Here is a 16674-nt window from a genome sequence, read left to right as displayed (position 1 = left end):
TCTCTATGTTGTACACCTGTAACTTGTATAGTATTGTACATCAACTACATCTCAGTAATAAAAAATAATGTCCCTTCAGACATTAAAAGAGCTGTCATGTAACTATCACTGGAAAAGAACTGGTTGAGTTTAGTTTTGGAGAGAAGTGATAGCAGTTTGATTTGACTTTCCCAACAGCAACAAACCAAACTGTCTTCTCCACAAGCGCATTTTGTGAATGGAGTCTCTACACTTGTCTTCTGAAAACTGCCTCCCACCAGTTGTAGCAAGAAAAAAGTTTGGAATAACATTTCCCAACCCCTGGGTGGAAGCATGATCCTAAAGACATATATTTAAATTTTTATAAATTCTTCAGATACTTATTTAAGACTTACCATACTGGAGGTATATATGGTAAAATAGCTAATCACAGGCTTGTTTTCAACTCTCTGCTCTGCCTCTTACTAGCTGGGAGGTTTTTGGCAAATTGCTCACACTCACTCTTTCAATTTACTCATTTGTAAATTGGAAATAATAGTACCTACCTTACGTGGTTGTTGTGAAGATTATGTAAGTTCATAACTGTACAGCATTTGTCATATACCAGCATACAGAAAGCACACAATATCTATTCACTGTTAAGATTATCCTTTAAAATTATGTGCTGGGTGTTGTGGTCACTATTGTAAATATAATGATGAACAAAATGGACACTGGCAGTTTCGCTTAGGACTGAGTTACATGGTTCAGTCTAAATCAATTTCCATGCTTTGCTATTTTAATTCACTGAGTGCTTCCAAGATGAGTGAAGTGCAATGAATGAAAAAAATCAATACTTGGTTCAAGAGCAACATTTAAAATACATTTTAATAGCATTTAATTTTCATAAAGTGAAGCAAACCATTTTTGCTTTAAGAGTAATATGCAAATTATTGAAGCGGCATAAGCTTATTTTCTGGCTCTAAAACTAAAACTCACTCTAAAATTTCTGAGGTGTTTTACATATTTTAAATAATAGATATTTTAAATCAAGGAAATTTTGCAAAAAAGTATTTTAAACGGAACAGTTGCAAGGTCCAAACTTCTTTCCTTGTGACACCAAGAACATTTGCACAGGATCCAACTCGAAGTTGCTCCCTCTTGAGGTAGGGAAATGCATTTCAAAAACAGGAGGCATCTCATGACAGCAGTACCAACGCATGTGTCAGTCTTCAAAACAGCCTTGTCAACCATTTCTAAAAAAACGGAAAGGAAAGAAAACAAAGGCAAAAGAACTTTGGAATCTTTCAACATTGACCCACAACCTGGGATAGGATGTATTGGAGGGTCATTTTCATTCTCACAAGAAACATCTGGTCATTATTGATGAGGCCAAGGAAGGAAGTTGAGCAAGGAAGTGCGAATCATTCATCCTCATAAAGGGGTGGCAGCGTGATTTAAACTGGGAGTCTGAATCCAAGTAGCCCTTGGCGTCTGCCGAACCGGACAGGGGTATTTTATGCATTGTCAGGAGGAGGGTTTTCCATTGTGGGAATAACTTCACTGGAGTCATTTCTGAGTCACTCACTGAGTTTCAGCTCTGACTATTACCACTCCATTTCCTAACACTATGGATTGCTGAGTGTAAACGGTGGTAAAAAAGAAAAGACAACTTTAAAGTAATTTATATTTGAATAATGCTTGATAGTTTTACAATCATATTTTTCGTTATAAGGGTAATAAAACTGCATAAAATAAAAAAGGTAAATAAGACCATCCCTACTCTCACCTTTCCACTTAATTACATCATTTGGATTTATCTTTTCTGGCCTTGTTTTATGCTAAACAAGGTATAAGTACAGTTTCGCCTTCAGCTTTTATATTTTACATTGGACGACTCAACCAGTCTTTTTCATGGTTTTATGATAGTCCGTGTATAGATGTTCTGCAGTGAAATTATACATTTTCTCATTGTTGAACACTTAGGCTCTTTTAAATTTTTTGCCCCTAGAAATAGTAGTGTACTAGACATGTTGTACATATGTCTACTTGAATACTTCGGATTTCTCTCTTTGGATTGATTTTTACTCTCTTAGGATTTCAATTTTCAGACTGATTTTTTCAAAAAACACTGAGCCCAAGTGTGTAAGCATTTTTATGACTTTTGTTAACAAATTACTTTTACTTATCCACCAGCTAAATATAAGAAAACAAGTATCACTCTATTTTCAGTTATTTCAAAGGCAATAATTCTACCATTGAATAAAAATTGTTCATTTAAAAAAACAAATGTTAATACTTCATTGTTGTTTAGTTTTGCATTTTTTATTTTCTCTATATTCTGGGTATTGTCTTTTCCCTGAACTGGCTGTTCATAAGTTTGCCTGTTGGAATCATAGTGTTTTCCTCATCATTTTGTATAAATTTTTCCCATGTGTTGCAAATAATTCTTGCAAACACCTTTTTGATGGTGTATTGTTAGCTTTTAAATCTATTTTTAAATATGATCTTTGTCATAGAAAGTGGTATGCAAGAGCTAACGTTTTTTAAATGGAGATAAGATTTATCTGAAGGTCATTTTTAACCCAGTGATATTCTTAATGTAACATAGAGTCATATAAAGCACTTATGAACACATATTTCCCCAGAGATACCACATTTTGAATGGTCAACAGTCAGGCTGGTCTACTCATTTTTCCCCCAAAGTCTTGCTCTCTTGTGTCTTCTATTCTGAGCGTCCGCTTCATTTCTCTACAAAGACTTTGTTTATGCTCAGTAGCTACTTTTCCTCTTTTGAATTCATTTAGCTTCAGTTGACACTGTCCATGGTGTATCTCGTATTGTTATTTTAATTGCCTTCTGTGTGGTATGTTTTGTCTCCTTAACTAGAACATAAACTTTTGAACATGAAGTCATAGCTTATTGCCTGTTTACATCTTCCACAGTGCATGGCTGCCTGAAAAATGACCTGCCAAATAGGGAGCAACCAGTGTTGCATGTGAGACTAAATAGCAGAATATAGAGAGGGAACCACGAGACTACAAAGTTTTCAGAAATCCAGATAAAGGAATCTTATTTTAAAATTAATTTTCCAAATTAGAATTTAGAGCTAGTGCCATTAGAAGCATCTCTGGCTAGTGGAAGGTAGTATAATCATACTATCACACAAAGGCAAATAAACTGGCTTCCTTCTACATCTCTGGGGACAGGTGTGCTCCTGATCATGTTGGAGAAACTGAGGCAGCTTACCAGACTTTCATTTAGGCTTGTTATAGGCCTCCTCATAGAAGTTCTTATCCTCCGTGGTCTTAACAATTGATTCTGTAGGCTGTTGATTCTAAAAATGGAGATAGGAGTCAAAGTCTGAGACTGTTAATAAGGGTCAGATTTATAAAGCAGAGCTGGTGTCAGATCTGGTCTGTAGATCAGGGGACCTAGAACTGGGACTTCTGCCAGTGACAGCACTGTGTGGGGACCAAAACATTTTGTAAGGAGCCACTTTATGTTGTGTCAGCCTTTTTCATTATGTAAAAGTAAAGCTACAGTTCTGGGGTGGTAGTAGTAGGGCAAAGGTTTGAGGGGAGTAGGAAGGGAGCTGGCTCAGAAACATAGCCAAGATCTGACATCAGGGAGAAAAAAGAATTTACTACATAACACACTTTGTTGATCTCTGTATGTCTCAGTAGCTGATGTTTCTACCATTTAATGGACTGTCTCTCACTTTAACACTACTTCCTCTATGTTAGCAACCATCATGCAATCCTTTTCTTTAATTAAGGAAAAGCAGCATTTTGGGGCAAAGTGTACCGGGAGAGCACTAGCTTCCCTGGCTCTTCCCTCCATCCCCTCAAATATGCTATTAAGATGAATCCTACAGGCTTGTCAGCCTGCCAGGGCTAAGGAGAAAGATGGCTTAATCGGTAAGCTAGACGAAGCCATCTAATATTTTATCTTAAGTGTCTTACTCCTCTTTTTTTGTTTTTTAATTGTAATTTCCCTTTGTTATTTCCTAGTCTTCAGCAGCAACTGTGTTTGCGAGAATTAGAGGAGGTGACTGTGTCCATATTTTTTTTTTAGAAAATTAATATGGGGAGAGCAAAAGAGGTTTGGAGACGAAGTTTACAATGTTAAGAAGGGGTTAACAAAGAATAATAGACATTCTGTGTATGTATTGCTTGTTATATGTCAAATACTATGCAGTGTACTTCCCATTTCTTTAATCCCCATGTGGTCGCACTATATGAAATAGGCATTGTTATTATCCCTGTTTTATAGACAGGGAAAAAGTGATGCTCAGGCAGGTTGAGAAACTTGTCCAAGGTCACATGGCTAATATATGATGGAACCAGGAGACAAACCAGAGAATTTCATGCTAGAGCCCATACTCTTAGCCCCAAAGCTATTGGGTCAGGAGTTCTAGGTAACAAGCAGGGAAGGTTTGAGGAAAAGCTTCCCCAGGAAGACTCCAAAATACTTAGGGAGAAAGTGAACTTCCTGCTTTTATGCAGAATGAGAACATTTGTGTTAAAGAAGAGTATTGGCCTCTTGAAGATCTGAGAACTTGGACACATTTGAGTTTAAGATGGACATGAGAAAAACACCTTCAACGTCCCCCATGGAACCTATAATTAACTTTCATTCAACATACACTCATGAGGAGAGTTTCGGGGGAAAGGGAGCATGTGCTTTGAGTTTGATGCCTACTGCTAATATAGCAAATAGACTTAACTGATGTAAAACATTTTTAACAATCAAATATACAATTTTCTGATGTATTTGTAGTAGATATTTCTCAGATTCTGGGCATGATAATCAACATCTCCTGGAAAAATACAACCAGCTTGGAAAAGACAAGAATTAAAAATAAATTCTCCCCGAAACTAATATGTCAAATATGCCTCAATTGGGCTTTCCTGGTGGCGCAGTGGTTAAGAATCTGCCTGCCAATGCAGGAGACATGGGTTCGAGCCCTGGTCTGGGAAGATCCCACATGCCGCGGAACAAATAAGCTCGTGTGCCACAACTACTGAGCCTGCACTGTAGAGCCCATGTGCCATAACTACTGAGCCTGTGTGCCACAACTACTGAGCCTGTGTGCCTAAAGCCTGTGCTCCCAACAAGAGAAGCCACCACAATGAGAAGCCTGCACACCACAACGAAGAGTAGCCCCCGCTTGCTGCAACCAGACAAAAGCCCACGTGCAGCAATGAAGACCCAACACAGCCAAAAATAAAATAAATAAATTTTAAAAATATGCCTCAATTTTAAAAAATAAAATTTATTAAATAAATAAATAAACTCTCTACCCCACCTGGAACTCCCTAAAATCCAGTCTACAGGTAGGCTGGTGTAGATCTAGTGAGGTAGAGTCGTCCCTAGGTATTGGCAGGGGATTGGTCCCAGGACCACATTCCCTCTTCCCACAAGTACCAAAATCCATGGATGCTTAAGTCTCTTATATAAAGTGGCATAGTACAGTATGCGCCCAGTATCCATGGGTTCCGTGTTCTAGGATATGGAGGGCTGACTGTACTTTCACTCTATTTCTCAGTTTACCTGAGTACTTGTCTCTTCTTGAGGGTGTTCTTCATTTGTTCTGCTTGCAGCTGCTTCAAAAAAGACTGTGTTAGTTCAAGCACTGAAACAAAGGACTGTATCAAATAGTACGACTCTCAAAGTCAACCATGTTCAAGTCACTTACACCCAGGACATGTGATCTGAAATTGGTGGTAATTTTGACTGGTAGCAAGTGGGGTCACTTTTCAAAAAAGGGATTAAAAGTCCTTTATTATAAAGATTGTGTAACAATTGTGCAGAAGGTTTGGAAAGTAGAGAGACAAAATCATCTATTGTCCCACCAGCCCCAAAATACTTTTATATTAATATCTATTGAGCATGCCAGGACCATTGGTAAGCAATGGGGATACATAAGAAAACAAACGAGTTATGATCCGTGCCCTCTTGGAGCAGATGGGCCAGCAAAAAAAAATACAAAATGGGAAAATAGGATTGTGTGCATAGCGGGCTATGGGAGCACACAGGAGAGTGAAGTGTTGTGAATTTGGAATGTATCAGTGATGCTGAGATTTGAAGAATAAGAAGTTAGCTCCGTGGAATGGGGAGATGTGGGGAGAGGCATGTTTAGAAGTTCCAGGCAGAAGGAAAAGAAGGAATGTGCAAAAGTTCAGGAATGAGAAAACATGAGGTCTCCCAGATTATGTGAACCATTAGCTGTTTGGTATGGCTACGTTTTAGAGAGTGGGGAGGGGAGATGGCTGAAAAAAGAGAAGACGGTGAAGGTTTCAATACCATGTCCCATTTCTGCTTAATCTAAAGATGAGAGGAGACTCATGTGATGACAGTATTGTGTGTCCACATGGATTCAAAGGTATATAATTGTAACATAATAAAGATAAAATTTGTTTAATGTTAGCAACACAATGTTGTATCATTGGTATTTTTACTTGACATGTATCATTGGTCTTTTCCAAGTTACTACATGGGAAATTAATTGGTTAATGGTTATTTAGCATTTAATCATGTTGACTAATGTGTTAATTTAATTAACCATTCATTTATCATTAGCCATTTTGATAACTTCTACTTTTTATTTTTATAAATAATGCTCAATTACCCTTATCACATTTTTTTATTTATTTCTTTACAATAAATGTCTAGAAATTATATTATTAATTAATTTTTTATTGAGGTATAATTGACATATATAAAAATTATATTATTTAGGCAAAGGATATAAAAACCTTTACAGCTTTTGGAATCTTGTGATAAATTTATTTCATCAATTAGTGCTGGTATCAAGGTAAGAATGTATATCAGATTCACAACATTTTTTTTGAGCATTAGGCATTATAATTCTTTAAAAATCTCACTAATTAAACAGAGCAATATTTAATTTCTGTTTCTATAAATGTTAGTAGTGTTGAACTTTTTTACATTTTGTTTTCAATGTAACTTTTCTTCCATGAATTGTCCTTTGCTGACCTCTTGATTGGTAATATTTTTATTGACACAGAATTTTAAAATTAATTTCTATATTTCTAAATTTAGAACTATGTCTCTTTCAGTGAAATGATAAATATTAAATTATATTACTATTTATTAAATAATTTAATTATTTACCAGTTAATTTTTAAATCTACCTCAAACTCATTTTCTAAATTTGAATCAATGACTTAATAGTATTTATTAAATAATCATTTATGTTCTGATTCAACTTTATTCATGCAAAATTTGTATGAATAGGCTTTATACTAAGGTTATTTATTGGGTCCCTGAACCAAGATGACAGAGTAGAAGGGCGTGCTCTCACTCCCTCTTGCGAGAACACCAGAATCACAACTAGCTGCTGGAAAATCATCGATAGGAAGACATTGGAACTCACCAAAAAAGATACCCCCATATCCAAAGACAAAGGAGAAGCCACAATGAGAGGGTAGGAGGGGCACAATCACAGTAAAATCAAATCCCATAACTGCTGGGTGGGTGACTCACAGACTGGAGAACACTTATACCACAGAAGTCCACCCACTGGAGTGAAGGTTTTGAGCCCCATGTCAAGCTTTCCAACCTTGGGGTCCGGCAACAGGAGGAGGAATTCCTACAGAATCACACTTTGAAGGCTAGTGGAATTTCATTGCAGGACTTCAACACGACTAGGGGAAACAGAAACTCCACACTTGGAGGGCACACACAAAGTAGTGTGCACATCGGGACCCAGGGGAAGGAGCAGTAACCTTAGAGGAGACTGAAACAGACCTACCTGCTAGTGTTGGAGGGTCTCCTGCAGAGGTGGGAGGTGGCTTCGTTTCACGTGGGGACAAGGACACTGGCAGCAGAAGCTCTGGGAAGTACTCCTTGGTGTGAGCCCTCCCAGAGTCCGCCATTAGCACCACCAAAGACCCCAGGTAGGCTTCAGTGTTGGGTTGCCTCAGGCCAAACAACCAACAGGGAGGGAACCCAGCCCCACCCATCAGCAGACAAGTGGATTAAAGTTTTACTGAGCTCTGCCCACCAGAGCAACAGTCAGCTCTATCCACCACCAGTCTCTCCCATCAGGAAATTTGCACAAACCTCTTAGATAGGCTCATGCACCACAGGGCAGACAGCAGAAGCAAAAAGAACTACAATCCTGCAGCCTGCGAAACAAAAACCACATTCACAGAAAGATACACAAGATGAAAAGGCAGAGAGCTATGTACCAGATGAAGGAACAAGAGAAAACCCCAGAAAAACAACTAAATGAAGTAGAGATAGGCAACCTTCCAGAAAAAGAATTCAGAATAATCATAGTGAAGATGATCCAGGACCTCTGAAAAAGAATGGAGGCAAACATCAAGAAGATGCAAGAAATGTTTAACAAAGAGTTAGAAGAATTAAAGAACAAACAAACAGAGAAGAACAATGAAATAAATGAAATGAAAACTACACTAAAAGGAATCAATAGCAGAATAACTGAGGCAGAAGAACGGATAAGTGACCTGGAAGACAGAATGGTGGAATTCACTGTCGTGGAACAGGATAAAGAAAAAAGAATGGAAAGAAATGAAGACAGCTTAAGAGACCTCTGATACAACATTAAATGCAACAACATTCGCATTATAGGGGTCCCAGAAGGAGAAGAGACAGAGAAAGGACCCAAAAAAATATTTGAAGAGATTATAGTCGAAAACTTCCCTAACATGGGAAAGGAAATAGCCACCCAAGTCTAGGAAGTGCAGTGAGTCCCATACAAGATAAACCCAAGGAGAAACATGCCAAGACACATAGTAATCAAATTGGAAAAAATCAAAGACAAAGAAAAGTTATTGAAAGCAACAAGAGAAAAATGACAAATAACATACAAGGTAACTCCAATAAGGTTAACAGCTGATTTCTCAGCAGAAACTCTACAAGCCAGAAGGGAGTGGCATAATATACTTAAAGTGATGAAAGGGAAGAACCTACAACCAAGATCACTATACCCAGCAAGGATCTCTTTCAGATTTGATGGAGAAATCAAAAGCTTTACAGAAAAGCAAAAACTAAGTGAATTCAGCACCACAAAATCAGCTCTAAAACAAATGCTAAAGGAACTTCTCTAAGTGGGAAACACAAGAGGAGAAAAGGACCCACAAAACAAACCCCAAACAATTAACAAAATGGTCATAGGAACATACATGTTGATAATTACCCTAAACATGAATGGATTAAATGCTCCAACCAAAAGACACAGGCTTCCTGAATGGATACAAAACCAAGACCCATCTATATGCTGTCTACAAGAGACCCACTTCAGACCTAGGGACACATACAGACTGAAAGTGAGGGGATGGAAAAAGATATTCCATGCATATGGAAATCAAAAGAAAGCTGGAGTAGCAATACACATATCAGATAAAATAGATTTTAAAATAAAGAATGTTACAAGAGACAATGAAGGACACTACATAATGATCAAGGGATCAATCCAAGAAGAAGATATAGCAATTATAAATATATATGCATCTAACATAGGAGCACCTCAGTACATAAGGCAACTGTTAACAGCTACAAAAGAGGAAATTGACAGTAACACAATAATAGTGGGGGACTTTAACACCTCACTTACACCAATGGACAGGTCATCCAAACAGAAAATTAATAAGGAAACACAAGCTTTACATCACACAATAGACCAGATAGATTTAATCGATATTTATAGAACATTCCATCGAAAAACAGCAGATTACACTTTCTTCTCAAGTGCTCATGGAATCTCCTCCAGGATAGATCATATCTTGGGTAACAAATCAAGCCTTGGTAAATTTAAGAAAATTGAAATCGTATCGAGTGTCTTTTATGACCACAACTCTATAAGACTAAATATCAATTACAGGGAAAGAAATGTAAAAAACAGAAACACATGATTAAATGAGGCTAAACAATATGTTACTAAATAACCAAGAGATCACTGAATACATCAAAGAGGAAACCAAAAAATACCTAGAGACAAATGACAAAGAAAACACAATGATCCAAAACCTATGGGATGCAGCAAAAGCAGTTCTAAGAGGGAAGTTTATAGCTATACAAGCCTACCTGAAGAAACAAGAAAAATCTCAAATAAACAATCTAACCTTACACCTAAGGAACTAGAGAAAGAAGAACAAACAAAACCCAATGTTAGCAGAAGGAGAGAAATCATAAAGATCAGAGCAGAAATCAATGAAATAGAAACAAAGAAAACAACAGCAAAGATCAATAAAACTAAAAGCTGGTTCTTTGAGAAGATAAACAAAATTTGTAAACCATTAGCCCGACTCATCAAGAAAAAGAGGGAGAGGACTCAAATCAATAAAATTAGAAAGGAGAAGTTACAACAGACATTGCAGAAATATAAAGCATCCTAAGAGACTACTGCAAGCAACTCTATGCCAATAAAATGGACAACCTGGAAGAAATGGACAAATTTTTAGAAAGGTATAACCTTCCAAGATTGAACTAGGAAGAAATAGAAAATATGAACACAGCAATCACAAGTAATGAAATTGAAACTGTTATTAAAAATCTTCCAACAGGGCTTCCCTGGTGGCGCAGTGGTTGAGAGTCCGCCTGCCGATGCAGGGGACACGGGTTCGTGCTCTGGTCTGGGAGGATCCCACATGCCGTGGAGCGGCTGGGCCCGTGAGCCATGGCTGCTGGGCCTGCGTGTCCGGAGCCTGTGCTCCGCAACAGGAGAGGCCACAACAGTGAGAGGCCCGCGTACCGCAAAAAAAAAAAAAAAAAAAAAAAATCTTCCAACAAACAAAATTCCAGGACCAGATGGCTTCACAGGTGAATTCTATCAAACATTTAGACAAGAGCTAACACCCATCCTTCTCAACTCTTCCAAAAAATTGCAGCAGAAGAAACACTCCCAAACTCATTCTATGAGGCCACCATCACCCTGATACCAAAACCAGACAAAGATACTACAAAAAAAGAAAATTACAGACAAATATCACTGATGAATATAGATGCAACAATACTCAACAAAATACTAGCAAACAGAATACAACAACACATTAAAGGGATCATACACCATGATCAAGTGGGATTTATCCCACGGATGCAAGGATTCTTCAATATATGCAAATCAATCAATGTGATACACCATATTAACAAATTGAAGAATAAAAACCATTTGATCATCTCAATAGATGCAGAAAAAGCTTTTGACAAAATTCAACACCAATTTATGATAAAAACTCTCCAGAAAGTGGGCATAGAGGGAACCTACCTCAACATAATAAAGGACATATACGACAAACCCACAGCAAACATCATTCTCAATGGCGAAATTCTGAAAGCATTTCCTCTAAGATCAGGAATAAGGCAAGGATGTCCACTCTCACCATTATTATTCAACATAGTTTTGGAAGTCTTAGCCACGGAAATCAGAGAAGAAAAAGAAATAAAATAATACAAGTTGGAAAAGAAGAAGTAAACTGTCACTGTTTGCAGATGATATGACACTATACGTTGAGAATCCTAAAGATTCCACCAGAAACCTACTAGAGCTAATCAATGAATTTGGTAAAGTTGCAGGATACAAAATTAATGCACAGAAATCTCTTCCATTCCTATACACTAATGATGAAAATTTGAAAGAGAAACTAAGGAAACACTCCCATTTACCACTGCAACAAAAAGAATAAAATACTTAGGAGTAAACCTGCATGGGGAGACAAAAGACCTGTATGCAGAAAGGTATAAGACACTGATGAAAGAAATTAAAGATGATACCAACAGATGGAGAGATATACCGTGTTCTTGGATTGGAACAATCAATATTGGGAAGATGACTATACTACCCAAAGCAATTTACAAATTCAATGCAATCCCTATCAAATTACCAATGGCATTTTTTATAGAACTAGAACAAAAAATCTTAAAATTTGTATGGAGACACAAAAGACCCTGAATAGCCAAAGCCGTCTTGAGGAACAAAAATGTAGCTGGAGGAATCAGACTCCCTGACTTCAGACTATACTAGAAAGCTGCAGTAATCAAGACAATATGGTACTGGCATGAAAACAGAAATATAGATCTATGGAACAAGATAGAAAGCTCAGAGATAAACCCACGCACCTATGGTTAACTAATCTATGACAAAGGAGGCAAGGATATACAATGGAGAAAAGACAGTCTCTTCAGTAAGTGGTGATGGGAAAACTAGACAGCTACATGTAAAAGAATGAAATGAGAACACTCCCTAACACCATATACAAAATAAACTCAAAATGGATTAGAGACCTAAATGTAGGACCAGACACTATAAAACTCTTAGAGGAAAACATAGGAAGAACACTATTTGACATAAATCACAGCAAGATCTTTTTTGATCCACCTCCTAGAGTAATGGAAATAAAAACAAAAATAAACAAATGGGACCTAATGAAACTTAAAAGCTTTTGCACAGCAAAGGAAACTACAAACAAGACCAAAAGACAACCCTCACGATGGAAGAAAATATTTGCAAATGAATCAATGGACAAAGGATCAATCTCCAAAATATATAAACAGCTCATGCAGCTCAATATTAAAAAAACAAACAACCCAATCCAAAAATGGGCAGAAGACCTAAACAGACATTTCTCCAAAGAAGACATACAGATGACCAAGAAGCACATGAAAAGCTGCTCAACATCACTAATCATTAGAGAAATGCAAATCAAAACTACAATGAGGTGTCATCTCACACCAGTTAGAATGGGCATCATCAGAAAATCTGCAAACAACAAATGCTGGAGAGAGTGTGGAGAAAAGGGAACTCTCTTGTAATGTTGGTGAGAATGTAAATTGATACAGCCACTATGCAGAACAGTATGGAGTTTCCTTAAAAAGCTAAAAATAGAATTACCATATGATCCATCAACCTCACTACTGGGCATATACCCAGAGAAAACCATGATTCAAAAAGACATCTGCAGCCCAATGTTCATTTCAGCACTATTTACAATAGCCAGGTCATGGAAGCAACCTAAATGCCCATCAACAGCTGAATTGATAAAGAAGATGTGGTACATATATATAACGGAATATTACTCAGCCATAAAAAGGAACGAAATTGGGTCATTTGTGGAGACATGGATGGATCTAGAGACTGTCATACAGACTGAAGTAAGTCAGAAAGAGAAAAACAAATATCGTATATTAACACATATATGTGGAACCTAGAAAAATGGTACAGGTGAACCAGTTTGCAGGGCAGAAGTAGACACACAGATGTAGAGAATAAACGTATGGACACCAAGGGGGTAAAGCTGTGTGGGGTTGGGGGGGTGGTGTGATGAATTGGGCGATTGGGATGGACATGTATACACTGATGTGTATAAAACAGATGACTAATAAGAACCTGTTGTATAAAAAAATTAAAAAATTTTTTTAAAAATAATAAAGTTATTCATTTAGTCACATGATTTATATCTCTGTTGTTCAGACAGTGCAACAATATTTTCACTATTACTGCTATATAAAATATTTTAACTTTTGGGATGAATTAGGAATTCCCTCATTAATTACTTTTATACACAAATAATGTGTATAATATATAATACTATTATATGTGTTTGTTTTTATAGATTAAATATTAAAATTTCTAATAACTTAGATGTTCTTGGTTTTAATTCACACATTGGATATCAAATATGGCAGTTAAAAGGATTCCTCAGTACTCTAGGTAGAATGCATACAAGTTTCCAAATACATATAGGAGTATTTTACAAAAGGAAAGTAAGTTCCCAATTGCTCAAAGAAATCTAACATACCTGATGCTACAGGATGAGCACGTTTACGTGAAGTTATATACTTTCTAGTGTTCCACCTGAATTTTTTTGAATCAATCGCAGTTCGAACAATTGTTACCTTTGTGAAATCTTCAGTGCCTTGTATCTGAAAGTTGACAGATTACAAGCTATATCATACGGTTGAATGTTTCTGTTAGGCTACTATCTCAGACCCTCTCTAAATATCTGGGCCTGAAAATTGACAGTAGCAATAGATATTAGATATCTTTAAATACCTGGATATGTTAGTTTTGTGAGAGTCAATATTCTACACACTTTCACTGATTTTTAATTATTTTGCTCATTTTTATTACAAATGAGAAAAATAATCGAGTTAATCATCAATGACCCTTTAAAATATCACCCAGAAAGTTTTTCTATGTGGCAGGAAGAAAGTTTGAAAATCAATGGATTTCAAGAAATCTTCCAACCTTGTGACTGTCTTCAATATGCTTTGAATAACATTGGTGCCCAAATCCACAGTGAGCAGAGTTTTATGCCTAGAAGAGTAGACAGAGTTGGGCAGGTTTGGGCTGCCTTGAGAATCTCTTACTTGGTCATCTAAATTCCCAACCAGCACCCCCCAACTAAGCTCTATTGTTATGTATTCAAGAATAGAGTTGGGGAGCACCATAGTTAAGAATAATGTTTTACTTCCTCTCACTTGGCATCAAATTGATGCTAGTGGCATCCACGTAGAAAATTTTCTTGTGACTGTTTCTCAGCTTAGAATTCCTCTTATTCCCACCTCAGTTTTTTCCTTGTGTCCCAAATCTACCTTTTAAGCACTTCTACCATAGCTGTAAATGTTTATTAATCTATTTATATATGTTTCTTTTCGCTTGGTTGAGAGATCTCTTGAGGGCAAGCTTAAAGTCTCATTCATCTTGACCACTTTAGCATCTAGCACTGTTTCTGTCATAGTTGCTTTTAAAAAGTACCTGATTTAATTGACTCTAGGTCCCTCTTTCAAGTTACTTTCTTTAGCTGTATTTTATGTGTCCTCTGATTCCTCCTGACATGTGCCTCTCTTACTCTACACGCACACAGACACACACATAATACAGTCTTACTTCTTTCTTTCTTCTCATGGCACAGCTTCTCATTTTAATTGGAAGGGTAACCCAACAGCTTAAATATGAGAAGTCCTTCATTTCTACATTCACTTTGAAAGTATCTGGGGAAATACCACTGGTACTCACTTCAGCATGGGACTGACAGAACATTTTTAGAGCACTGCTGTTACAGTCCAGAGAGAGTAGTCCTTCTGCAATATGTACATGAACTTAATAGGTCCTCTTTTGCTATTTACAGTTGCACCAAAATCTAACTGTGGTCAAAATGTATAGCTTGGCCCAATTCATTGACAGTGAATAGGAATAACTTGGTGTTTGGGCTACCCAGTGCCAAAGCAATCAATTAATTTGGTGTGTTGTGTGTGTGTGTGTGTGTGTGTGTGTGTGTGTGTGTATGGAGGTGGTGGGGGAAAGGGAGAGAATGGGAAGGTGGAAAAGTGACAATTTTTCTAACATTAACACATTGGACAAATGGCATATTGACCTGAAGATATGAATCAATATTTCTTTACCTGATGGCATGTTATAGGAATTAAGAAAGGAGCCTTATAAGCTTTTCGTAACTGACAATCTTCCACAGCTCCATGAATGAGGATGACATAAATTACAGTTTCACCATAGATATCAGTTTTGGTGTTCTTTGGTATATTTTTTACATAAATGTTACAGAGTTTTAACTGCATCTTGTAATTCCAATCCTATAAGAAAAACACAATTTCATAGTCTATTGTTTATAAAGTTTAATATAAATTCCTAAATAGTTAATTTCTAACAAAACTTTAGGGCTATTTCACTCAGAGAGAAATACAATTTTATATAAACACCTCTTACCTCATAAGATAAATGTTCCCTGATTTTTTTGGCAGTAATAGAAAGTCCAAGTTTTAGCCACATTTTATATTCAATGTGAGGAAAGAATTGTTCAAAAGCTTCATACAAGTGATGTTTGGGAATAAAGTATGCCTGGAAAGAAGAGGATATCAATTTTTTTAAGTCTTTTGTTGAATTTGTTCCAATATTGCTTGTTTTATGTTTTGGTTTTTTGGCCACGAGGCATGTGGGATCTTAGTTTCCCAACCTGGGATGGAACCCACACTCCCTGCATTGGGAGACGAAGTCTTAACCACCTGACTGCCAGGGAAGTCCCAGAGGATATCAGTTTAACATTTCATCCTGTGCACCCATGATTTAATGAAATGAGGTTTTCCCATTTATATATGTAACATTAAAGCTAATAATTTCAATTATATAGATTCATGTTATTTCCTGGAAACCTAATAAAATGTATCTATTTAGTAAATATTTGTGCAATCTTGTCATACACTAAGCACTAAAAGACTACATGATCCAATGAGAGGTTCTTTATTATTCTTACAGATTCTGAAAAAAATAGAAAACCAAGTATCAAAGATCATTTAACCTTTTCTAAAGACATAAGTATTTCTAAAAACACATTATTTGAGGGGAGCGAGTGTTTTGGTCAATAACAAAATGCGGATACTAACAATGAACAGACTATTGGCTATTAGGAATAAGCTGCTATGAATACAGAAGACATTGTGTATGTTGGTTTTAATTTCTCTTAGTAAGTATCTATGAGTGGGGTTGCTGGGTAATAGGGTAAGTGTGTATTTAACCTTATGAGAAACTGCCAAACTGTTTTCAGATGAAGTTGTAACATTTTACCCTTTAACTAGCCATGTATGAGAATTTCAGTTGCTTCACATTCTTGCTAATACACTGTTCAGTTTTTTTATTTTTAGCCAATGTAGTAGGTGTGTAGTGATAACTTATCATGATTTTAATTTGCATTTCTCTGAGAGCTAATGATATTG

At 36.7% G+C, this 16674-nt stretch overlaps 1 protein-coding gene across 1 annotated transcript in view; it reads right to left on the bottom strand.

The window, feature by feature from the left end:
• Positions 1–3214: 3214 nt before the first annotated feature.
• The window catches only part of SLC9C1 (solute carrier family 9 member C1), a 95443-nt gene continuing 81983 nt past the window's right edge, over positions 3215–16674 (bottom strand). Inside the window, exons 23-27 of the mRNA XM_060149046.1 lie at positions 15671–15802; positions 15352–15537; positions 13746–13869; positions 5515–5579; positions 3215–3295 (exon numbers count right to left, since the gene is read on the bottom strand). Of these exons, the coding sequence (XP_060005029.1) occupies positions 3215–3295; positions 5515–5579; positions 13746–13869; positions 15352–15537; positions 15671–15802 (588 nt within the window). The remainder of the gene's footprint in view (positions 3296–5514; positions 5580–13745; positions 13870–15351; positions 15538–15670; positions 15803–16674) is intronic.

This window comes from Lagenorhynchus albirostris, chromosome 5, assembly GCF_949774975.1.
Source record: "Lagenorhynchus albirostris chromosome 5, mLagAlb1.1, whole genome shotgun sequence".
Classification (NCBI taxonomy): Eukaryota; Metazoa; Chordata; class Mammalia; order Artiodactyla; family Delphinidae; genus Lagenorhynchus; species Lagenorhynchus albirostris.
Note: the sequence above shows the minus strand (reverse complement) of the source record. Positions and strands in the feature narration are given on the sequence as shown.